Genomic DNA, 24,735 nt, shown 5'->3' on the forward strand with positions numbered 1-24,735 from the left:
CCTCACAGTCTCAAGGTCTTGGCGCTGCTCCTCGGTTCTGTCTCATGGTCTTCTTGCCTCGGCCTCTGTTCTCCGCTTGGCTCAACGCTGCAGCCTCTGGTGTCTCTGGTCTCATCCAGCACCGTGGGCTCCCCTGGTGGGGCTCCTCTTTTTCCCAGGGTCCTGTGTGTGTGTGTGTGTGTGTGTGTGTGTGTGTGTGTGTGTGTGTGTGTGTGTGTGTGTTTCTGAGATGGCCCTCACACACAGAGGAATGACCATCTGGTGGAGGCGTGATTTTCGTCCACCTGACCGGACCCCCCTGGAAAACAAAAGGCGGTGGTGACTTGGTTCACACCTCCTGACTTTAATCCCTTCCATTAGCATAGCAGAGAATTCACAGCCCCAGGCATACAACCAAAGCAAACTCAACCCAGTCAGTCCATTCTGACTCAAAGCCACCCTGTAGGACAGTGTAGACCTTCCCTGTGGGTCTGCAACACTTTCCACCTTTACAGGAGTAGACAGCCTCATCTCTTCCCCAGGGAGCAGCTGGTGGTTTCCAACCACTGGCCTTGGGGTTGGCAGCTCAGTGAGTCACTCATCACGCCCTCAGAGCACCTAACAGCTACAGGTACAGAGGCCAAAATGCTTAATACAAGACATAAGAGATTCTGGTCAGAAGGGCCATGGTAACTGAGCCCTGGTGGCAGAGTGGTTGTGCGCTGGGCTGCGAACCCCAAGGTCAGCAGTTCTAAGCCACCAGCGGCTGCTCCTCAGGAAAAAGTCAAGACTTTCTCCTCTCATAAAGATTTACAGTCTCTGAAACCCTTAGGGGCAGCTCGACCCTGTCCTAGAGGTTCGCTGTGAGTCAGAATCCACTCAGCCTCGAGGAGTTTGGATTGGCTTTGAGTTGGGGATGCATCATGCTAAGACAGTGTAGGGTGAGCGGAAACAGCCAGGCAGACTTTGAGGTGAGGGATTTGAAGAGTCTTCTGGCTCCAGGTGTTCAGTGATATTGCCCAGATACTGCCCAGAGAGGGGCGTCCTGCTGCCCTCCTCCTTGGGGGAAGGAGCCAACATTCAGAGAGCAGTCGGGGAGCCGTGGTGGCAGATGCATTTGGTGAGGACACCTGCTGGCTTCCCTTGTAGTGTGGGCTCTGCCTGTGGACAAGCAGCCATTCTCTGCACAAGTTCCTGGAACCCGAGTGCCTGCCACCAACCTCCCTCCCTCGCTTGGCTCACACTTATTGCATAACTATCCCCACCCCTCGGGCACTGCCAGCACCCCAGCCCTCTCCGAGGAGCCTCATATTGATGTTAGCTCTCCACTTTGAAAATGGCACTCCGTGGGCATCAAGGGCACGGTCTCACTCACCCCTCCCTTCTGGAGCTGACATGTTTTAATCCTTAGACCTCCAGACACTGTCAGTCCCTCTGGGGTGCCCGGGGCCCCTTGGTTCCCCCGGGTCCTCCTCCCTAGGGCATGCTTGGAATCTCAGAAGTGTCTGATGGAGGACTTGAGCCCGGGAGGGTATGTTGTGCCTTATTCCTTGTCTCTCTCAAAGTCAGTATCTCTGGGCTCCTTGGTGACCCCCATGGTGCTCCTATGTCTGCCCCTCCCCCTCCTTGTGCCTGTGTGCCAAGTTGGCTCTTGCTATAGCTCAGTGACTAGGTTCAGGACAGCCCTGCACCTCATTCACATCACAAGGAAAGCCCCCATCTCACACGGGATCACATCCACACGGACTAGGGTTCTGGCACGTGTTTTCTGGAGACAAGGCTCCTGTGGTGACTGGGTTTCCTACAAGTCTCTGTCACGCTCTCGGCTCACCAAGGAGAGGTGGCAACAGCTGCCTTGATCTCTACCCTCTTGGAAAGGGGACTCAGGGCCAAGCATCTGGTCATTGGGGCGCAGAGCAACCTTGGTGTGTGCTTACCTAAGGCTCTTGGGTGTCCTTTGTGCTTGTCACTTCAGAGTGTGGGGTCACGGCCAAGATGACCAGCCAGAGCCGGATTGTGGGGGGCGAGAGCGCCACCGTGGGGGACTGGCCCTGGCAGGTCAGCCTGCACGTGCAGGGTGTGCACGTCTGTGGAGGCTCCATCATCACCCCTGAGTGGATCATCACGGCCGCCCACTGTGTGGAAGAGTAAGTCCCGCCCCGGGTCCCCATGCAGGGTGGGTGTTCTGGGGCTGAGCCAGTGCCTACCCTAGAGAAGTTCTTCGAGTGCCCTGCACTCTAAGTGGGGGCGTGCAGGGGTGAGTGTGCCTGTCTCGGCTTGGCTGTGGGGAAGGAGCGCTGCCTCCCCAGGGGCCACCGCGGACCTCTTGTGCGCATGTCCTGGCCACTAGGGGGGACCGTTTGACCGCCATCTGACACTGCTGGTCAGAATCCCTTCCGCCCTGGTGTCTTCTTGGCTCACGGAAGCCACCATCCTTACGAGCAGTCTGATCTGTCTGGGACACTCGCCTGCAGGGAGTGCACACTCAGACAGGATCGAAGCACTCATGCCCCACCGGAAGCTTCTCTGCAGCCCCCGTTAAGAGCCCCTGGCACCAGGGAGAGCAGGGCTGAAAACCTGAAAACCCAGCTCATGGCCAAGAAGTTGATGTGGACGCAGAGCGAACCTGTAGGGTGGGGTAGACCTGCCCTGTGGGTTTTGGAGACAGGGAACTCTTTATGGGAATAGAAAGCCCCATTGTTCTCCCTCTGACGGAGCTGGTGGTTTTGAACTTCTGACCTTTTGGTTCTCAGCCCAACATATAACCACTATGCCACCGGGGTGTGTGTTAGATGTTCTAAGCCCTGGCACAGCAATGTATGGGCAGCAAGTCTCAGACCACTGAGGGAGTGGACAGAGAAGCCTGATGTCATGGGGCCAGGAGGGGACTTCAGCCTGGACACCCACCCTCCCGGCTGACGTCTCCTGCCCTCACCCCCACCCTTCAGCTGACAGCTCTCCCACCTCAGTCTTGCCTCCGGGTGCAGCCCTCCTCTCAGCCCCCAAGAGTGGATTCATGGCCCCGGCCCTGGTGTCTGCATCTGCACAACAGGTGTGCATCCCAGCTCCTCAAGGGCCAGTGTGAAGGTGGAAGGAAACGACCCTTTATTTCCACCCGACTGGCTGGCTTTCTAGGACACGAGATGCCCTGTTAAAAGAGAAAGGTGTCGCTGGGTGGGACAAACTATTTGTACTGGATGGCAGTACCACGGAAGAAAGGCAGGCCTGGAGATCCGCTTCCATGGGCTCTGTCGCACGGGAGGGGTGCCATGAGGTGGTCTTGGCTTGTCAGCGGCAGGTTTGCTTTGGTCTGGGATTAAAGGGAAGCATCCAGATCAAAGGCCCACCTAGCCTGACTGGCTTACACCTTGGAGGCTAGTCATCAGGGTTACCTTACTGAGCACCTACTGTGTGCCAGACAATGCTCGGGTGTGTAAAGTTCAGACCAGTCCTGCCAGCGGGAGCCTTGGAAGCTAAGGGAGGGATTCAGGCACAGGAAAATGTGTTCTTAAAAGTGTGAAGGGCTTGTGAGATGGTGACAGGCTAAAAGGCAAGTCAAGTGTTGAGAGAGGGGAGTGCAGGGGATGAGACTGGGGTCAAGTGCAGGGATTGGGGAGGGGGGAGGAGAGGCTGAGACCCTCCTCAACAGTCTTGTTTGTGCTCTGAGGTGAGCCGTACCACCTCTGGGAATCTTGGCTCTGGTGTATGATTTTTGAGGGGGATAGTGGTGCTGGAGTGTTCGAATGCCTGCCTGCCTGCCATGATGGAGACCCAGGTTCTAGGCCAGCCTGTGTGTCTCATGCTCGGCCATCAGCCTTCTCCCCACTCCCACCCCATGGGGAGCGTGAGCACTGCTCTGAGGCTATAGATTTCAGCAGAGCTTCCAAACTCAGATGGGCTAGGAAGAAAGGCCTGGTGACCTGTCTGCTGCTGACAGTCGGCCCATGAAAACTCCGTGGCCCATAGCAGTCAATTGCCAACCAGCTATGGTGACGAGGCAGGCCAGGGAGCTCTCTGGGCGTGGTGCGTGGAGTCATCGTGGGCAGCCAATAACCACTGCGGATCTTGGAGCTCCTGTGGGAATGAGTGTGACTTCTCGTTCTTTTTCAGACCTCTTTCCAACCCGAGGTATTGGACGGCCTTTGTGGGGATTTTGAGGCAGTCTTTCATGTTCTACGGAAGTGGGAAACGAATCGAAAAAGTCATTTCTCATCCAAGTTATGACGCCAAGACCAAGAACAATGATGTCGCTCTGATGAAACTGCAGACCCCACTGACCTTCAGCGGTACGTTCCTTGGTCCCTCTGCCCCAGGGGAGGTGTGCCTCTGGGAGGCAGATGACATGCTGTGGTAACCGGGAAGAAGGGAGTTGAGTGAGGATAGGGTGCAGAAGGCAGAGCAGGGCTGGGCAGGGCCTGGGTCACCTGCAGAGGTACCCACGTCAAGCTGAAGGAAGGGGGAGTGCCAGGTTTTCCTCTGTTTACACAGTGATTTTTAGCCGGCAGATATGGATGTCTCTCCCAGAGTTCCTCTGTGGGCCACAGTGGACATCTGGCTGGGTAATTCTTTGTTGAGGGGGTCTGGCCTTTGTGCTGTAGGCCTTTTGGCCTCATCCCCTTAACTGTGAGACCAGCAACAAGCACAAAGGTCCCCTGGCCTTGTCAGAGCTCCTCTGGGCGGCAACTGAGCCATTCTGCTAACCTGTGGAATGAATGATATCCTCTTTTGCATATACACCCAGTATCCCAGAGTGGGAGACTTCAAACTAACGATCACTGAAAAACCCCTAGCTTCTTATTTGGCTCCCTGTTCTAGTCCGCCCAGAGGGGTCCCTGTGGTGTAGTGGTTACTTGTTAGGCAGATAACTGCAGGGTCAGCTGTCTGAAGTCCCCAGTCACTCCGCAGGAGAAAGATGAGGCTTGCCGGCTCCCAGAGTTACAGACACAGAGGCAGCCCTACTCCTACAGGGTTACCATGTCCTGTACGGTTACCATGAGTCGTACTCGACTTGATGGTAGTAGGTGAGCCAGTCCACTCAAGGCTCCAGAATGTTCTGGCCCCACATGGGTACAGAAGCAAAAACTAGCGCCTTCCCATGAGCTGCTTGGGATATGATTTACATACATAGAAAATTCGACCCACAAGGGAAGAAAGGCTCTGGTCTGAAGAAGCCTTCCCACCATATGCTGGTGGCTTTCTAGAACTGGGGTCTCCTTGTTAGAAGGGAAAACACTAGGTCAAGGTAACACGCCAACAAGCTTGTCCCTGAGCCTACTGCTACCATGAAGCTGGCCCCTGATTTGCAGTGGCCCCTAGAAGTCCCACTTCCATAGAACGTGAAGGACCACCCAGAGACAGCAGGGCTGGGGGTGCCGCCTGGGGCTGCAGTGGCTCACCACCCCATTGTGGCTCATAACGTTTTCAGTGGCGGGTTCCACGCAACCAGATGGAGGGGCACAGTGGCTGCAGCAAACAAAGCAATTGTGGGGGGGGGCACAGGACCCAGAAGATCGCTGGGACTAGAAGCTGACTCGACAAGACGCTTCGGCTGACAGATTGGAAATAGAAATGGGGTCTTGGGCAAGGAAGACAGGGATGCTACCCCTACTGAAGCACCACTGCCCCCTAGAGTCTCCTTTAGAAACAAAGCAGACAGACCAGCCAGCTGCAGTCCAGTGGTTCAGATCCCTGGAGACCCCGAGAGGAGCGGCTCCAGAGTCCAGTGTTGTTCGGCACTGTGGAGAGACCCCGTGTGACACAGTCGAACTGTCCCGGGGGGCTTTCTTGGCTGTGGTTTCGGCGGGAGCCGACTGTCAGGTCTTTCTCCCAGGCAGCCACGGGGTGGACTCCCGCCACCATCCTTTCGGTTAGCAGGCAAGCGAACATGTCCTCATTGGGTCAGGAGGGTTCTTCGGAGTCTGTTAACTAACCAACTAACTAACCAACTAGCTAACTAACTATCTCACTGCCATTCCGTCGAAAGGAATGGACAGGGTGGAACTGCCCTCCCCCCTGGGTTTCTGAAACTGCAACTCATTACGGCAGTAGATAGCCTCATCCCTTTCTCCCATGGAGCGGTTAATGGTTTTGAACTGCGGACCTTATGGTTAGCAGCGCAGCATGTAACCCTCTATGCCACCAGATCCCCTTCAGCGTGTGTTTATTACTAAGCACCAACTGTACACATCAGCTGACTTTTTTGGTCGTGGCCTCCTGGGCGTCTTTGCTAGCAAATAATTCTGCTTACACCTATCCCAAATCACTCCCTGCTGGAAGGAGGGGCCTGGCAGGGACAGATAGAGACGCGCTGGGTCACCCTGCAATCGAGGCATTTCCTTGGGTTGAGTGGAGCTGGTGCCCAGCTCAGCGGCACTTGCCTGGGAGAGGCCCAGGGAGATTCGTCCCCTGAGGCTTCCCTGTTGTCTCTCTTTCTAACAGACAGAATAAGGCCCGTGTGTCTGCCCAACCCAGGCCTGATGCTGGAGCCCACGCAGACCTGCTGGATTTCTGGATGGGGCGCCACCCACGAGAAAGGTGAGTCTCTCAGCACTTGAGCACCCACCCGCAGCTTGAAACAGAGCAGCCTGGGCTTTGGAAGTGGGCGGGCGACGCCTTCGCCCTGGTGAGTTTGGGCCAGCCATGCATTCTCTGTGCCTCACTTTTCTTGCTTGTTAAATGGGAACCATTTTCCTTGTCCTATAGGACACACTGGGTTCTGGGTAAGATCAGACAGGGCCAGGTATAGAAATTTTTTGTTTTGTAAATGTGGGGGAAAAAAATCCAGTGCCATCCATCTGGTTCTGACGGGTCTCATTCATGCATGTCAGAGTCGAGCTGACTTCAGGGTGTTCCAGGTCTCCAAGGTTAGATATCGATCACCAGCCCTTTCTGCGGAGGTGCCTGTGAGTGGACTTGACCCTCCCACCTGTTGGTTAGTGGTGTGTGCATTAGTCCCACCCAGGGTCTCCAGTGAACACCTACTGGCTCAGAAATATACGGTGTGTAAAATGCTCCCTGCATTTCCTATCTGTACCAGTGTACATCCTCTGGTCTAGCCAGATTTGGGATCATAATAGTGGGAGGTGGGGGGGGGGTAGAAAGCATTTAGGAACTAAAGGCGGATGATCCCTTCAGGACCAGTAGTGAGAGTGGCGATACCCGGAGGGTGGAGGGAGGGTGGAGTGGAAAGGGGGAACCGATTACAAGGATCTACATATAACCTCCTGCCTGGGAGACATACAACAAAAAAAGTGGGTGAAGGGAGATGTCAGACAGTGCAAGATATGACAAAATAATAATTGATAAATTATCAAGGGTTCATGAGGGAGGGGAGAGGAGGGAGGGAGGGGAAAAATGAGGAGCTGATACCAGGGGCTTAAGTGGAGAGCAAAGGTTTTGAGAATGATGAGGGCAATGAATGCACAAACCTGCTTTACACAATTGATGTTTGAATGGATTGTGATAAGAGTTGTATGAGTCCCTAATAAAATGATTAAAAAAAAAAAAAACCCTCCCCGCAGCCCTGTCCCCAGGCCTGCAGCCTCTTGTGAGTGAAAAACAGCCCAGGAAGTCTCTACCCTGCCCTTGGGGGGCATGAACTCTGAACTCACAGAATGTCAATGCCACATCCTTCTGCCCAGAATCACCCCAGCAAGTGGGTGGGACCAGCCTCTCCAGGGGGCCGTGCCTGGTTCCCACACTTAGCATTTGCCTCCGTTTATGTATCATATAAGGAGCCTTCAAGAAGTTAATGAGAAAATGCCACTATCTTTTCACTACAAGTCCCTTTGTCCTTCCCGGACGAAGGCATCCGGGCTATTGCATTTTGGCCTTGGGTTGGAAACACGAAGAATTCTTTTGTGTGTTGTTTGCATCTCTGTACTTGCAAAGGAATCTTTGGGGTCCACGTAGAGCAAGCACATCCTGTGAAACCAGGTGAAGAGTATTAGGTCTGGGGGCTGGAGGCTGTCAGAGAGGGAGATGGTGGTGAGTACGCAGGCACCTGGTCCAAAGAAAGTTCCTGCGGTCAGTTGATGGCTGATTGGGAAGCAGTGCAATAGTGCAGCTCGTGTGGGCTGGCCATGAACAGATAACAGCGTACTTTGGTGGCCGTTTGACAGGAGCCCTCTTGGTGTCGTGGCTTATGCATTTGGCCACTAACTGCAAGGTCAGCAGTTCGAAACCACCGCGGTAGAAAGAGGAGGCTTCCTACTCGCATAAACATTGAAGTCTCGGAAACCCACAGGAGCAGTTCAACCCACAGGAGCAGTTCTTCCCTGTTCTAGAGGGTCGGCTCGAGTCTGGAAGGACTCAGGATGGAATGAGTGTGCTTGCCTGTGGAACAGGGAGTTTTCAGGTGATTGTCAGGGTGTGTCACACCCTGAAGAACCGGGATACGGAAGGCCCACCTCCCTCTTGTATCCATTGTAGTTTAGGTGACATTTTACAAGGCAAATTCGTTCTATATATGTAGATGGTCCACAACCCTTGCTCCCATGATCCCCGCCTCCGACGCTGGATTCAGGAATGTATTGCAGTGGCCACACACCAGGCAGTGACTGTGCTGATGTCAGGGGCTGTGGAGTTTGGACTGACCCATGGCGCCCCTGGGATGAGCCCCTGCACCATGCCCACCATTGTTCCTATGCTTGGACCCATTGCTGCAGCCACAGGGGGAATCCAGCCCCTCGAGGGTCTTCCTCTGTGTCGCTGACAGACTTATGATTAGGGTGGGTGCGGGTATTAGGAAAGTTAATAAGTTATTAAGGGTCAGAATCGGTAAGCAGTAAGGATACAGTCGTGGTCCACCGTGACACTTCTCAGCCAGCAGCCCAGTCTCTCTCTGGTCCTCAGCCTCTCAGGCATGGGGACCAGTCACTGGTCCCCAGCTAAGCCTCTCTCCTGCAGTAGCCAAGTCTTGAACCACGTGGCTCCTTGGCTGCTGTCTCTGTGGACCAGGAGCCCAGCTGGTCCATTTACTCTGTCCCACAGCTCCAGGGTCTCAGGCCAGAGGAGGACAAGGTACCCCATAGTCTGGGTACTGCTCCTCTGAGTCCTGTGCCCCAGTCTTTGACCTCAGCAGCCTCCACCATGTCAGACAGAGAGCTTGGACCTGCTCTTCGAAGGTCTGGACTTTCTCCCCGTGCCCCCAGGTGACTGTGACACGCAAAGGAATGGCTTTGATAGAGGGGTGGTTTTTGTCTCTTAGCAGAACCTTGTGATCGTTGGGTGCCATCGAGTCGGTTCCGACTGCCAGCCACCCTGTGTGCATCTGCACAGTGCCCCACGGGGGTTCGGTGGTCCTGATCTGTTGGCAGTGGGTGGCCAGGCCTTTCTTCTGAGGCACCTCTTGGGAAACTCAAAGCTCCAACCTGTCCAGGCCCAGCCGAGCCATAACCCTGGGCTCTTCAGTTATAGACGTTTCCTGATGCGAGGCTCAGCCAGGCACACAGGGTGGGCTGGGGAGGGAGAAGGGAGGGCGCCGTGTGTGAGGTGGCAGTCTCCTGGCGGGAGGTTCCCTGTGCCTGTCGAGAAGGTGCAGCCCCGAGTGCCCTCTGCCTTGTGTGCGCAGGGAAAACCTCTGAAGTGCTGAACGCAGCGGAGGTGCACCTCATCGAGCCCCGGAGCTGTAACAGCAGATACGTCTACAACAACCTCGTCACGCCTGCCATGATCTGCGCAGGGTACCTGCAGGGAAACGTTGATTCCTGCCAGGTGAGCGTGGCTCTTTATCCAACCTGGGTAAGTCGGGGCTGCCCACGGCAACCGTGGCTGACCCCTCAGCATCACGCCAGGACGGTGCCCCGCGGGCTGTCGAGGGCTGACTGTTCTCTGTGGATCACCAGGCTGTTTTCCGGAGGCACCTCAGAGTGGGCTCAAACCACCAACCTTCTCATTAGCAGCCGAGCACATCGAGTGCTTGAGCTCCCGGGGACACCTGTTGGACCTGAGAGTCTACCTCCCTGAGCTGGCCAGAGAAGGCAGAAACCCCCTGAGACAGGATTTCCAGGGGACAGACACCTCAGCTGGGCATGGCCCTGGTTTGGGTCCTTTGGGGACCCGTGGTTACTACCAGCGTGAGGGTGGCAGGAGAAAGCGCTTCCAGCAGAAAACCCACAGGCCGCTGCTTTCCTCTGGGAATGCTCTGTCTTGTAACAAAGAGGCGCTTGGGCCGAGATGAGTGCTTTGACCATTCTAAAGAAGAAAAGGTGAACTGCGTTTTTTCAAGTGCCTGTTAACTGATGTCAATTGAAATCCATCCTTAGTAGAATCTATAAATTCTGGAGATTTCCTAAACACTCCATTATAATAGTTCCATTACCTCCTCTTGGGAGATCAGAAATCTGTACCTCTCTGTACGGAGACACTACACCACCCCCCCACTGTGCTGCAGAACCCACACTGACACACACTCCCCTCCACGTCCTCAGAGCTCACTGTCTCTACACACACACACCAAGCACACTCAGACCCCACACTGACACACTCCCCTCAGTGTCCCTGGAGTCCGGAACCCCCACTTCCACACCCCCTCAGCCACCCAGACCCTTCCCTGACCAACACGGCCCTGTGCGCCCTCTGTGGTGAGAGGTGTGCTGGGGCTGTGCATCGATTCTCTGCTCTCTGTCCCGTGCCCCTCCAGGGTGACAGCGGAGGTCCTCTGGTCACCTTGAAGAACAATGTCTGGTGGTTGATTGGGGACACAAGCTGGGGATCTGGATGTGCCAAGGCGAACAGGCCCGGGGTGTATGGAAACATGACGGTGTTCACAGACTGGATTTACCGGCAAATGAGGGTAACTTCTCCTCTCTCCTTCCCGTCCACTTCTCCTGGACTGCAGTCGCCTATGCCTGGATGTCCCTGAGGGTGGCCTGCAGGCAGGCGGCTGGCTCTTCTAGCCTCGAGTCCCCATTAGCACGGCTTCCCTGCCTCCATCAACATGCCCATCACTGTGAGCCAGTGTCGTGGTGGCCTCTGGGACTTGGGAGGAAGTCCACAGTTTAGCTCCGCAGGGTCCAGAGCCCAGGGGATTGAACCTGGGTCTCTCTTGTGCCCTCCTGAGCACACTTGGTCCTTGCTCATCTGGTGCAGTCACCCCCACCCCAACCCCTGGGGCCAAGCTTTGGGAGGCGGGGCAGTGAGGGGTGAAGCAAAGCAGCCTGGGTCGGGAGAAACTGGAGGTGTCTGGGCCCACAGCCAAGAGAAGACTGTGCAGTGAATGGGGTCAGCCCCTGGGGCTTGCGACTGACTTCCTTTATCAATGCCGCATGCTAGCCTGGGTGGGTGGCGGGGAGTGAGACTGTTCCGTTTTAAGAAAATAACATCGCTTTTCCTTTTCTCTCCCTTTGGGAACAGGCCCACAGCTGAGGTGTGAGTCCAGGAGCCACCCTTCCCAGCACAAGGAGATGAGGGGCTACCGTGATCTCACTGCCCGGGCTTCACGTGTTCTCAGCGATGATTCCAAGTTCCTTTCATTTTGTTGAACAGTTGAACTTGGCTGACTGGGTGCTGTCCCCACTGGCTCCCGCTTGGGGACCCACTCTCCCCACATAGCGTGGGGGCCCCGATGCCTCTCCAGAGAGCTGACGGGCCCCACAGATGTGGGCAACTGGGGTCAGACAGGTCAGGGCCTGCAGAGGGGAGTGACCGAGAGGGCTGGAGACCCCCTGCTATGCCCACTCGGGAGCCTACACTGGGGGGAACTGGGCCTGGGGACCTCTCGGCTGCTGGATGGCTTGAGACGAAAAAGGGAGTGTGCCCCTGAGGGAGAGAGCTGGGGGACCTGCAGGCCCAGGAAGGTCCCCTCCTCCCGCACGAGGGGCTTGCTGGTCTTTTTCAGCCCTCGATGGTGGCTGGAGGGAAGGGAGCCAGCCCTTAGGGGCAGTGTGTGATGGTCACATCCTGCAGCAGCAGCGGCCCTGCTCCTCTTGCTGGGGGATGAGCCTGGACAGAGCCCTTGGGCCCGGGATGGAATGGCTCACCCCAGACCCCACAAGTTGCCCCACCAGCTGCTGACCCGTTGTGTTGTGTCAAGAGGAGACAGGCCTTGCTCCCTTCCTCACAACCCCCACCCAAATGCTGTGTGCCCCTAGTTTCTCCGAGGGGAGGCCCTTGGGTACCACGTTGCCCCGTCACATGTCTACTAACTGCAGGATGCCCTGTCTGCAGCCAGTGCTCCGACAGACAGGTAACTACCTCAGGACTCAGATGGAGACTCCTCGTGCCTGTAAGTGGGTCACTTGCACTCCCTTCGTGGGACCTGTCCTGGTCCTTGCCAAGCAGGAGCCAGGGTGTGTTTGAGCTGCTCCTTCCAAATGCCGGCGCCTAGTTTAGTATTAGGAAAAGAATGTGCTCCAGAGGACGGCCTGCCTTGCATCTGGATGCATTCTGGAGTCCCGGGGATGCCCCCCTCTGTCCTTTTCATCTCCACCACAGGGAAGGCACCCTCGCCATTACCCAATGTGACGCTTCAGGGCCCTTCCTGGAGGGCAGCCTTCTTCTGCCCCACCTCCATCCCACCACACTGGTTTCCAAGGATGAAGTGAAAAGGCCCAATGCCTGCACTCCTTCCCCTCACTGGGGCACGGTGCCATGGCAATCCCGTGCACACCACCTTGACTAGGGAATGCCACCCCTCGGATTGGCAGACCCGCCACCCTGCCGGGTGCCTGCTTCCCGTCCCAGGGGTGACACACCTCTGTGACACTGATAGAAACGCCTTCTCCCCAGTGCTTCCTTGTGTGTATACAGCCACTGTCTGTCTTCTGTTTTGTATCTTTTTAAACCTGTAACATTCAATTGTGAAATAAATTATATGATTTCCCCTCCCCTTCCCTGCCAAAAAAAAATATTGTTGGACTCTGAGATTCTCCATCTGTATTGCCTTTTGTGGGAATGATGCTGGGGTAGTCACTCTGCAGCAGAGGTGAGAGTGGGGGTGGGGTGGGGGTCACAGGATGGGGCGGATATGAGTGGGGACGAAGCAGACCTATCCTCTGACTGCTCCTATCTGCTCCCTGAGATGTCCCAAGGATGACCCCGGAAAGATCATCGGTTCCAACCTCTCTGTAGGCTTCAGTCCCATAGCACCAAGTATCTTCCAGACATGTCTCCCTCCCATCTGGCCAAACAGAGCCTAGCATCCCACTCCTTAATGCTGTCTCCAGCTGTCTGTGTTGACTACTTGTCCAGAGCTGCTTCCTCATATCCAGGCTATCTGAGGGTGGGTGGGAGGGGACAGTGTGGTGAGCCTTTCCAGCGCTTGAGGACAGAAATCAGGATCGCTGGAGAGTATCTTGAGTCAAACCCTTGTGAGGTTTAAAGAAGACGGAACAGGCTGGCAAAAGCAGCAGAGGAGGGGGTAGGGGCCAGGGTGGGCAGGGGATGCCCAGAAGGCACATGGGGATCTCTGAAGAACCAGGAGGCAGCAGCTAAAGAGAAGGGGCAAAATGATTGCCTTTATATTTCAGGTCTGAAACCCAGCTACATTCTGCACTAGAACAAGCAACCCTTTAAGCTCAAAAGGGCAGTACCTTCCCAGGGCCCGGGAACCAGGAGAGGAGCAGGCAACCCAGAGGGTGAGGCGATAGCAGTGGTCCATGGCGGACACTGCATAGGGGATGCGCCACATTAGAATAAGCGAGAGTGGCTGAACGTAAGACTACAGTCTCTGTCAACCTTCACCTGTACAATAAAAAGTTGGGAAGCAAGGAGGACGTGAGAATTGCATGAAAACAGCCCCAGACAAGATGCCCTCTGGCGCTGAGACAGGAAAGACTTGTGCGTGAAGAGCCGTGGAGAGGGAAGATCAGTTACCGGGACTTTGAGCTCGACTTCAGACCCTTTGGATGTGGAGAGGGAAGTCAGAGAAGGTGCGTATTCACCCGGCCACTTCATCCATCCTCACCGCGTCATGCTCAAATTCCTGTTCCCACCTTGTCAGGCGGGTGCGCTCTGCCTGTGGCTGCTCCCACTCTTCCTCTCTGGGCCTCCCGCTCCCTTCAGAGCCCACCCGCTGTCTCTCCATCTCTCCTCCTTACCAGAGCCCTGCTCCCCTCATACTCATTCCTCTTTGACTCCCCTAAAAACCCATGCTTTGGGGCCCAATTTGACACCAGTGTGGATTAAGTATCAGAGAATGCTGCCTTTAGATGGAGATCAGTTCCTTCTTCAAGGGGCATCTCATCCCCAAAAAAATCTAATGTAAGAGGAATGGGAGAGTTGGGGACCAGGGAACCCTTCAATGTACAAAAGAGCTCCCAACCCTGGCTGGGTCTTCATAGGACCCTATTCAGAATGGACATCTGAAGGAGGATATAACCCGAGAAGACGTGCAGGCCAAGTGTTTCAGCGAAGAGCCGGACCTGCGAGTGAGATGGATAAAGACCGTCTTCCTTTGTCAGGTTCATTTTTCCCTAGCAAGGCACACAAGTTCTGATCATTCAGGATCCATAGGAAAGTAGCACAAGGAATGGGAAGGGGGAATGGGTTTGGCTTTCCTCAAAGGGAAAGCATGAAGTAGCATTTGTTGACTGTTTGGGAAAAGCAACGTAATGCTACAGACTAAACAAGATTTTGTGATACGGTTGGGTTGGTTACCTATGACCGAAACCCAATAAAATGTACATGTCCTTAGCCCTTTCTGGAGGACAAGTCCATCTCAAAACCTTGCTGCTCAAAATCCTGTTTCTCATGGTCTGATGAACGTGTTGCGATCCCTCCTCGCTTGAGTTGCTTTGCTAAAGTTTGTGTGTTAGTCTGGGTTGACTAGAGAAACAAATCCATAGAGACACTCATATGTGTATAAAAAAGAGTTTCATATAAAAGAGCAATTGTATATTAAGAAAATATCCCAGCTCAGTACAGATCAAGTCCATAAGTCCAATATTAGCCCATATGTCCAGTACCAGTCTGTAAATTCCTCTTCACACTCACGCAACACATGCAATGATGCTGAGTGCAGGAAGAACACAGGCCACTGGGTGGAAAGTCTTGTGGATCCAGTGGCGGTGGAAACATCCCAGCGCTAGCGTGGGTCTCCACATGGCTCCTCCAGCTCCAAGGCTCTGCCTCCCATTAGTATAGCTCCATGTGGCTTGTCAACAGGGATGTCTCCCAGGATTGAGCATGTATCTGGCCTCCAGTGAGTTATTTATCTCTGTTTGCACCTCCTAAATGAGGTCATCAAGCTGGGACCTGATTGACAGGCTATACTCCACCCCTCCACTCTTGTTAGTCTCAAGTTGACACCAGATTATATAAGCGCCACAGCTCAGTAGACTACAGTGGCCTCAGTCACCCACCAAGGCCCCAGCTGGGACAACCAGCCCATCTCTCCACATGGGGTCTCACCCTCTTGGACAGCGTTCTCGACCTGTGGGTCGTGACCCCTTTGCAGGTCAAACAACCATTTCACTGGAGTCGCCCAATTCATAGCAGTAGCGAAATTACAGTTATGAAGAAGTAATGAAAATAATTTGATGGTTGAGGGTTACCACAAGATGAGGAACCATATGAAAGGGTCATGGCATGAGGAAGGTTGAGAACCCCAGCCCTAGGAGGGTAAAAACTCATAGCGACTCTACGTGTCCAACTGATAGCGACTCTACGTGTGTCAGATGGAGCTGTGCTCCATAGGGTTGGCAAGCCTGGGGTTTGGGGGAAGTAGATCACCAGGCTTTTCTTCCAAGACACGCCAGTGGGGGGCGGGGGGACTTAAACCTCTGTCTTTTCCATAAGTGGCCAAGCTGATGCCCATGTGCATCAGTATGATCCAGAAATGTTATTCCTAGGTACACACCTAAAAGAATTGGAAATGAGATTCAAACAAATCAGTGCACACCAATGTTCAAAGCAGGATTATTTGCAATAGCCAAGCAGGCGGGTGACCTAGCACTAAGAGACTAGAGAGGGCCTTCCATTTTGCTACTGAGTTCATGTTGATTCATGGTAACTCCATAGGTGTCGTAGTAGAACTTTGCTTCATAGGGTTTTATGATAGTGAGATTTTTATGTCAATTTGGACAGGCCTGGATTCTCCTGTGATATGATGTGGCATGGTGTGGCTAACTCCATGTTGCGATTTTCTGTGAAGTTACCAAGCAGTTGTGAAAAGAATCAGGTGGAGTATCACCTCCTTCATCTAGTGATATTCTTAAGGGAAGTTTTACTCTTGGTATGGGTTGACAGAATATGGAAGCTAGCTCATTTCTACCGCTGGATCTGGACCCTGCATCTGGTGTGTTGACCTCTGGTCATATTGCTTGCTGACCCCAGGAGCCATCAGTGGACTGGCCGACCCTGGATTCACTCAGCTCTGCATCAACCAGTCTGTGGGCTTCCTAGCTCATCAACCTGCTTCCTGTTCATCAGTCCTGTGGTCACATGAGTTAGGAGAAGCCGATAGCTTACATTTGACCCGTGGACTTGAACTGGGCTTTTATAACTATATGAGCCAATTCTTGATATACAGATAAGCATCCCTGATTTTACGTTGAATAAAGAAGACTGAAGATTCCTCGATGCGTTTGAATTGTGGTGCTGGGAAACCATAAGGAAACTAAATCTCAAAGACCGCTGAAAGAACAAGAAATCAGTCTTGGAAGAAGTGCAGCCAGAGTGCTCCTCAGAGGCAAGGATGGCAAGACTTGGTCTTACATACTTTAGACATGTTGTCAGGAGAGACCAGTCCCTGGAGAGGTGGAGTGAGAATGAGGAAGGCCCTGGACAAGATGGATGGATGGACAGAATGGCTACAACGTTGGGCTCCAGCAGGGGGACCATTGTGAGGCTGGGGCAGGACCGGGCAGTGCTTCATCTGCTAAGGGTGACTGTGGGTCAGAACTGACTCCATGGTGCCCATCACCAGCAGCGATTTCCACAGAGGTTTTAGTATAAGGAAGAAAGAGAAAAGTGTCGCCTCTTGGAGAACTACAGTCACCGCTCATTTTTGCCTACAATAAGCACTTTCCCCACATGCTTTCCAATTCGTGGTATCAGAACCCCCATGTTCTTTAATTTACGTCACTGTGAATTTCCTGTGACTTAATGTGGGGATGGAACTGTGACACCAGGAAGTCTTTTTCAGTGCTCAGCTTTGGGTGGTGTCTCCCATGAAGATGCTTCCAGTGAGTCACTGTACACGCCGCACTGAGAAGAATCCTGAGTTCTTCTTGGAAGTTCCAGTTAGCTACCGGAACAGAAAATCCACTCTGCCCGCAATGTGATGCGAGTCCGTGAGTGGAAGGTCTCTCAGAGCATGACCAGTGATGAACTGAGACACTTCCCTCCTGGACGTAGTCAGTGTGTCCCTTTGCAGGACGTCATGGCTGAAAAGAGAATGGGGATCAGTCATGAGTTCCGATGGCCTGGATCTGGCCTCGATTGAAGTTCCTGGAGTAATCAAGGTGATGGTGGACAATCAGCCTGTGGACATTGGACAAAAGGTGAGGCTTCCGTTCCTCTTGGTCTTGGTGTAGTGCTGCATGAGAGCCCCAAGAAGTCCAGGGCTGAGCCTTGAAGAGTGGGGATGCAGAGGCATGAAAAGGGGACTGGGTTGCAATCTCCTTGGCCGAGGAGGATGGAAGCTTTTCTGGAGAGCATGAGGTGGATTGGCACAATGGGAAACACGTTTTATATTTCTTTTCTGTTTCCTATCTGGTTCACTTTTGGTCACAGCTATGTTATTTTGGCATTTATTTGGTCACGGTTATATTTTATGGCTACTAAGAAAGGGTTCTAAGCAGAATGCGGACGAGAGATGATTAGAAATAGGCAGAATGATATTTGAGCATGTGAATCTGACTACGGATTCAGGAATTGAGTCAACCTGTTTTTTTTTGTTGTTGTTGTTGTTTTGGGGGGGGGTTGCATGGTTTCATTTTGTCCATCAGAGTTGAGGTCTTAGGGGCATAGTTAACCAATTAACACATTGTATTAGCTTACTTTTTTATTTTTGGTATTAGCTCTTATTAGGCTTCCTTGGAATAATTCTACTAACAAACACACACAGAGAAACACTGATTAATTTGAAGGTATTGGCTCATGTGATGGTGGGGCCTGGCTAGCCCCAAACTGTAGGTCAAGCACAAGGAACTCTCCATTCTTAAATCAGAATACTTTCCTCCTTTCAGAAACGTCAACTTCTTCTCTTAAGCATGTCCAGGTAAAACAAAGTTTTATGCCGAGCATTGCCTACTCCCCAATCCCTCCCAAAGGCATTTATTAAGCACCTTCAGCATGCCAGGTGCTGTGTTCTGGAAAACCAAAGCCAGACCCTTTGCTGGCATGTCCACTCTGACTCTTGCTGACCCACGGGGTCAGAGTAGGACTGGGTTCCATCGGCTGTTCGATGGCTGCTTTTTCCAACGTGGATGGCCAGGCCTTCCTTCGGCAGTGCCTCTGCATGGACTGACACCTCCATCCTTTCTGTTAGCAGCTGGGCTCCTTTGCCAGAGGTGCCACACAGCGGCGCCGCTGGAAAACCTGAGATTTCTTTCAGCCAATCAGCCAGCTCCGGCCCTCTCCCTTGCAGTGCTCCCAACCCCCTAAACTCCCTACACACAGCCGAGCCAGATGTAGCCTGAAGACATCCATTTCTGGATGTTCTCTGCACACAGCTGAGCCTTCAGACCTGCACTGTGGAGCTGGAAGTGGGGCCTGAAGATGCAAGGTCCCGGTGAGAGTATGGAGTTGATGGGGGTGCTGGAAGATCCCACCCCTTGTCTGAGCCCCAAGCCCCTGGCCCCACCCCTCCATAAGAGGAAGAGTTACACAGAGTGTACTTTTTCTTTGAGTTGCTGAGCACTTATGGAGGATAGGGGACTTCTCCCCTGCTGATCACCAGTCATGGCAGAGCTGGAGGCTCCCTAACCCTGGGTCTCTTCGGCCAAAAGGAAGCGACTGTGATCTTGTGTGAGCTCCCCTAAAGGGTTACTCACAAGGGACATTCCTGTTTTCTAGAGCACACACCATTCTCCACTCTTTTGGTCCGGTCGGGCCATGCAGCCACCTCTCCCAGCTCTCTGGAAAGATAGCCTACTGGACTGTGGGGTCCCTTCCCCACCCACCCACCTCTCAAGGCCAGAGCTGGACTGTGCAGTCCCTGCCTCCAGCGTTCCAGGAGCTGATCTCTCCGGGCCGGGTCTGTACACCCCCTTCCCTAGGTGTTCCAGGACAATTTGCTCACAGAGCACTTCCTGACTCAGACCCTGCGACTGCAGCACCAGAAGGCCCTCCTTCCCCTCATCAGCACATGCGTCCTTGGCTCAAGCCCTATATATGTCCCACTGCCTCCCTACCAGGCGTGATTTCCCTGATCTAACTCGCTGGGTCTCAGAACCCGCCCAGGAGCTCAAGATGCCCCCATCCTTCTCTGCTCTCCCTTCCCTCCAGGGAGTTCTTTCCCTGCCTAGATAAAATCTTTCTCAACTTCACATTCCTGGCTAAATTCTATCTCTGTCCCAGCCCTCTTTCTCCACCCTCTCATGTTGGTGCCCCAAAGCCCGGGATCAACAGGAGGGACCTCTGTGCCGCCCCGGCCCTCCTCTGGCCAGAGCGCAGCCCCGTCCTCCATTTTCAACCTCCCATCCACCATACTTGTTAGGTATCTCAAGGAAAGTTAGAACAACAGCAAAATAGAATGGATCCCCTCCACCAGGTCTGGGGCCTGACTGAATCCTGCAGCTGGTGAAGCAGTGACTTAGGCCGGCCGCTAGATGGAACCAGACTCGCTGAAAGGGCTCTCACCTGGGCTCTCACCTGCCTCCCAGGCCTCCGGAGTGGGAGAACCTGGGCTGACCCTATGCAAGCAACAAGTAGCGAATACGGAATTAGGAACACAAGCAGTCCCGGGATTATACATCTGCTTTAGAGGGACGAGTCCTACTGGCCCTTTAATGTTGCATACACTTGATCTCATCTTTCTCCCTCAGAGCGCAGGTGGGTTTGAACTGCCAACCTTGAAGCTAGCAGCCCAACCCTTAGGGGCAACACCTCTAACAGCAACAACAAAACCCCAAATGACTGCCATTGAGTTGATCCCAACTCATATTGACCTTGTAGGCCTGGGCTATGTAAGAACTACTTACCTACAAATTCCACTTAAAAAGTTAAAGGCACAGCTTGGCATGGGTCTCCTTGGTAACCTGGTAAACAACCTGCGGAAAGCCTGTCCTCACATGCCCCACTTGACCTTATTTGTATTGTAACAAACAAGACTCTGTCTATCTGTAAGGTCTCTCCTTAAGCAGAGCCCTGAGTTGAATTCTAACGGCAAGGTGGGGGGTTCAACCGCCCCCCCCCAACTGTTCCTCTGGAGAGAGAGGTTAGTCTACTGCACAGTTCATCCAGGAAACCTTTGGAGATTTCTGTTCTGTCCTAAAGGGGTGGCTGCGAGGCAGCTCTGACTGATAAGCCAAGGGCTGGTTTGTTCTTTGTTCCCCCGTCAAATGGGCCCCCAGAGTGGGGCATATCTACTCAGAGTTGGGCAGTTCCGAGTCTACTCGGGTCATAGGTGTCTTGGAAAAAATGCCTGGGAATCTCTTTCTTCCCAAAATTAGTCAATAAAAAGCCAAAATAGAACCCAGCCCTACTCTTCCACACATAAGACAGACCTCTCAGTCAAGTTTTTCTCCTTTGTTAGACACCAGCATTCTGAATTCTTCAACAATTCCTCAAAAGGCATTCGTAAGGTACTCTGAGCCGGCCCTCTTCCCAGCCCATTTCATTGCCCAGTTGCTCTGGGCTTCTAATTGCTAGGTCAGCAGTTCAAAACCACAGGCTGAAGAAAGATGAGGCTTTCTAGGCCCATGAAAAGTTAGTATTGTAAACCCAAAGGAACTGCCCTACTTTGTTGTACAGGGCCCCCATGAATTTAAACCCCTTAAGCTCCCGAACTCCCCCTTCTGCCCCCTCCTGGGCAGTGGCACACATTCAGAGTCATAGTCAAGGTTCAGGGTGCACATTCTTAACTTTTTCTGGTTTTTCATTATTTTCTGCTTCCTTTTCTATTGAGGATTTTCTCTGTTTCATTTCCTTTTGTTTTGTTTTCTCTTTGCTTTGCATGTTTCTGGATAGGGAAGTCCAGATGGGTGGATCAATGAAAACCGCAACTGGATTATGAATTACCGCCAGCACAAAGCAGGGGTTGGGGCAGAATGGAAAAGCCTGAACAATAGGTACAAGGGCAGAAAAAAATCCCAGTTGATGGTGTTGATGATTGTACAGCCCTTCATGTGATTGACCTATGTATGATGTTAATTATCATTCAATAAAACCATTTTTGATTTTTTTTTAAGGCTCAGGGTGCAAGGGCGAGGTGGGGAACCTGTGAGCCTCCGAGCCCTGCTTAAAGCACAAGGGAGGCAGTCCAGGCTCAGGGTGCCTCACACACAGACTCTCCGGGTCACGATTTTCACTTTTCTCCCGTTGGACCCCTGCCCCAGCCAGAGCCCCAAACTCAAAGTTGTTGCCATTGAGTCAATTCTGACTCATGGTGCCCATTAAGGGAAGGGCAGGGCAGGGTTGTCCCTGTGAGTTTCTGAGCCTAACTCTTCATGGGATATAAAACTTGTCCTTCTGAGGAGCAGCTGGTGCTTCGAACTTCAGACCTTACAGTTAGCAGCCTAACGTGTAACCACCATGCCACCAGGGTGCCTCCAACAGCAGGAGCACCGGCTTACAAATGCCCACTTGCAGATCTGATTTTGACTTGGATGCTTATTCCCTTAACCCCAGCTAGTCTGTAATTGAAGAACTTGGGGCACTTCCTCAGCCAGAGAACACGAGACACAATAGATGTGTGCTTCGGTCCGTTTCCTTCTTTGAGTCCTGTTTCACTACCCCTCAGCCTCTTGGAAAGGCCCTTTAGCTCATCTTTCCTCCCTCCCTCCCTGAAATGTTGTTAGCCCTGAGCCTCCCAAGACAGGTTAGGATCGGCTCATATGGGTTAAATAAAAACACCCCCCAAAATTCACTGCTATGGAGTTGAAGACAACTCAGAGCCACCCTGGCGGACAGGGTAGAGCTATCTCTGTGTTTCCTAGACTGTTCCTCTTGGTGGGAGTAGAAAGCTGTTTTTCTCCTGTTTCAAACTGCTGACCTTGTGGATGGCAGCCCAACACATATCCACTATGCCACCAGGGCTCCTGGACTGCATGCAAAGGTTGTGATTTATATGGATTTTATTGACTGGTTGTCTGAAGTAGATTGCCAGACTTTTCTTCCTAGTCTTCACCTGGAAGCTCCGTCAAAACCCATTTGGTATGATAGCAACTCGCAAACCTCCACTGACAGGTGGGTCCTCCGGCAGTGCACTGGCTGGGATTCTAAGCCTGTTTCCCCACACGGAAGGTGAGAGGATCCCATCAGCAGACCACCAGTGTCCCCCAAGGCAGCAGTGATGCCAGGTTATTTCAAGGGGTTCCTTACCTGCTACCACCCTCTGGATCCTTCCCTTTATCCCCCTGCCGCCACCAAATAAAAAGCATATCTGAGAAATGTCTGATGAAAAGATAAGTATTATTGCAAACTAATAAGACAAGGCTTGTGGGGGCAGGCACACACAAGACACCAATGCTACTAAAATCCTGGGTGGTGGAAAGGGCAGAACAGAAACCAGGAAAGCATCATGTTAGCATGAACTCCTTCTGCTGAAGAGAGGTGAATGTGAGACCTTCCCCGTCTGGAACATGCCTGGACCACAGGCTTTAGAAGGGTGGGCTCTGGCTTGAAGGCTGAGACTCAAACTGCTGCTCTCTGCTTCTTGCCCGGTCCTCCTGGAGAAACGGTGCAAATAAAGCTAGGCTGACCGCGCGTACAGCACCAGAAGGCCTGGTGGGTAGCCTGGGGCATCACCACACAGGGACTCGAGAAGGGTGCTGTGCTTGCGGAGGCCGCGTTAGCCGGGGAACTTGGCCAGGCGCCGCTTCGCCTGGGTCAGCCGGGCCAGCCGCTCCTTCAGGATCTTCCTCCTGTCGCTGGTGTCGCTGCGCTCCTGCAGGAGCCAGCTGTAGGTGTCCTTGTTCTGCAGCAGCTGCAGCATGCCCTTCTGCAGCTGCTCCCTGTACATCTGCAGGACGAAGAACTGGATGACCAGAGGGATGTGGCTGGAGATGCGGTTGCTGGCCTCCTGCAGGAAGGAACAGTGCACAGAGAGGTTGGGGGGAGGCTGTGCCCACCCAGGGGCTGTGGCCCCATTACCCGAGCATCTGGGGACTCGATTTCCAGAGAGAAAGGCCCTCCCAGATGAAGGCCTCTTCGTCAGTGTCAAACCCGCTTCGGCATCAGTGTCATCAGGGCCACAGGCAGGGACACGAGACACTGTTTTACAGAGAAAGAACCTCAGGCTCAGAGAAGTTCAGGGTCTTGGCCAGGGCCACCCAGCTGATCAAAGCCAGATGCCGGCAGCTCTAGACTAGGATTCTCTGAGGCTTACAGAGGGCTGGAAGCCGGGGCTGGTGGGGGAGGAAGTGGGGGGGTTACCTTAAAGGCAGTGAGGCTAAAGAGAGAGGGACCATGAGCAAAGGAAATGAAGCCCCCGTGGCAAGACAGTCAAGAGCTCACCTCGTGGTAGGCGAGCAGGTGCTGCGTGATCTCCGACTTGAAGAAGTCCGTGGTTTCCTGGAGGCAAGGGTACTTTGTCGCTTTCTTCTTCTCCTCCTCCGATTCCTTCTCGCGGACCTTCTGCAGAGAGCCGCTATACACCTTGTCTGGGCAGTAGACGATCTGCTCCATTTGGAAGTGCAGTCGGATCAGCTTCTCGGCTTCCTTCTCTTGTTCTAATTTAATGTCTTCTATTTTACTCTACGGGAAATGAAAATCGCAATCACATCTTCCTCCAGGACCCAACCGAAGGGCGAATCGGAGATTATTCCCAAACACCAGGCTGTCTGAGCTGCAGGAAACTGGAGCCACTCTGGCCGAGCCCTCTACACCGCCCTGTTGAGACGCGCTAGTAGCACAGTGGCCTATACGTTGGCTTACTAACCACAAGGTCAGCAGTTCGAAAACACCGGCTTCTCCATAAGAGAAAGCCGAGGTTGTCTGCTCCTGTAAAGATTTGCAGCCTTGGAACCCCGAAGGGACAGTTCTACTCTGTCTTCTAGGGTTGCTGTGAGCCAGAATTGACTTGATGCGTGAGTTTGGGGGGCTTGGACAATCATCAGCGCTCTCCTCACTTACCCACCCAAGCCACCATCAAACGGAAAGACACACTAGTCACTGTAGCGCCCCATCTTGTTGACTGCTGAGTGGCCTGCTTCCTCCCCCCTCCTAGGTGGGAAAGTCCCACTAGTGATTGATTTTAGAATGTCCTCTCATGATTAACCAGGTAGTTATAGTTGATGCTGGGCCCTGTAGTGCTCGCTAACTCTAAAGAATAGTAACATTAATTTTGCTTTCTGCTTCTGCCCACACTTGCTGAAGTCCTAACCAAAGAATTGCTTTTAGATACCAGCAGCCCAGATGGAACCTGAAAAAGACTCTTCTAAATTATCGAGACATTATAGTAGCTGTCATTTATTTAAACCCATAACAAAACCAGTATCAAGCAGACAGGACAAAGCAGAACTACCCCAGAGATTTCCACGGCTGTAAACTTGACAGAAGCAGACTGCCTCTCTTTCTCCCCCAGAGCAACCAAGAGATCCAAAGGACCTACCTCTGGGTGGCAACCAAGCACTCTTACCACGATCTCCTCAGTGCCCCCCCACCAGCCGACAAGGGAGTGACACATCAGTCGGTCCCATTCTGTCTGTG

The 24,735-nt window shown here is 53.1% G+C and overlaps 2 protein-coding genes across 2 annotated transcripts in view; one reads left to right on the forward strand and one right to left on the reverse strand.

Moving 5' to 3' along the window:
- The window catches only part of TMPRSS2 (transmembrane serine protease 2), a 38,487-nt gene extending 27,644 nt beyond the window's left edge, over window positions 1–10,843 (forward strand). The window contains exons 8-12 of the mRNA XM_075542912.1: window positions 1,955–2,126; window positions 4,090–4,265; window positions 6,418–6,513; window positions 9,551–9,693; window positions 10,622–10,843. Of these exons, the coding sequence (XP_075399027.1) occupies window positions 1,955–2,126; window positions 4,090–4,265; window positions 6,418–6,513; window positions 9,551–9,693; window positions 10,622–10,843 (809 nt within the window). The remainder of the gene's footprint in view (window positions 1–1,954; window positions 2,127–4,089; window positions 4,266–6,417; window positions 6,514–9,550; window positions 9,694–10,621) is intronic.
- Window positions 10,844–22,478: 11,635 nt separating this feature from the next.
- The window catches only part of MX1 (MX dynamin like GTPase 1), a 38,176-nt gene continuing 35,919 nt past the window's right edge, over window positions 22,479–24,735 (reverse strand). Inside the window, exons 14-15 of the mRNA XM_075542272.1 lie at window positions 23,542–23,781; window positions 22,479–23,107 (exon numbers count right to left, since the gene is read on the reverse strand). Of these exons, the coding sequence (XP_075398387.1) occupies window positions 22,877–23,107; window positions 23,542–23,781 (471 nt within the window). The 3' untranslated portion in view covers window positions 22,479–22,876. The remainder of the gene's footprint in view (window positions 23,108–23,541; window positions 23,782–24,735) is intronic.

This window comes from Tenrec ecaudatus, chromosome 2 (genome assembly GCF_050624435.1).
Source record: "Tenrec ecaudatus isolate mTenEca1 chromosome 2, mTenEca1.hap1, whole genome shotgun sequence".
Lineage (NCBI taxonomy): Eukaryota > Metazoa > Chordata > Mammalia > Afrosoricida > Tenrecidae > Tenrec > Tenrec ecaudatus.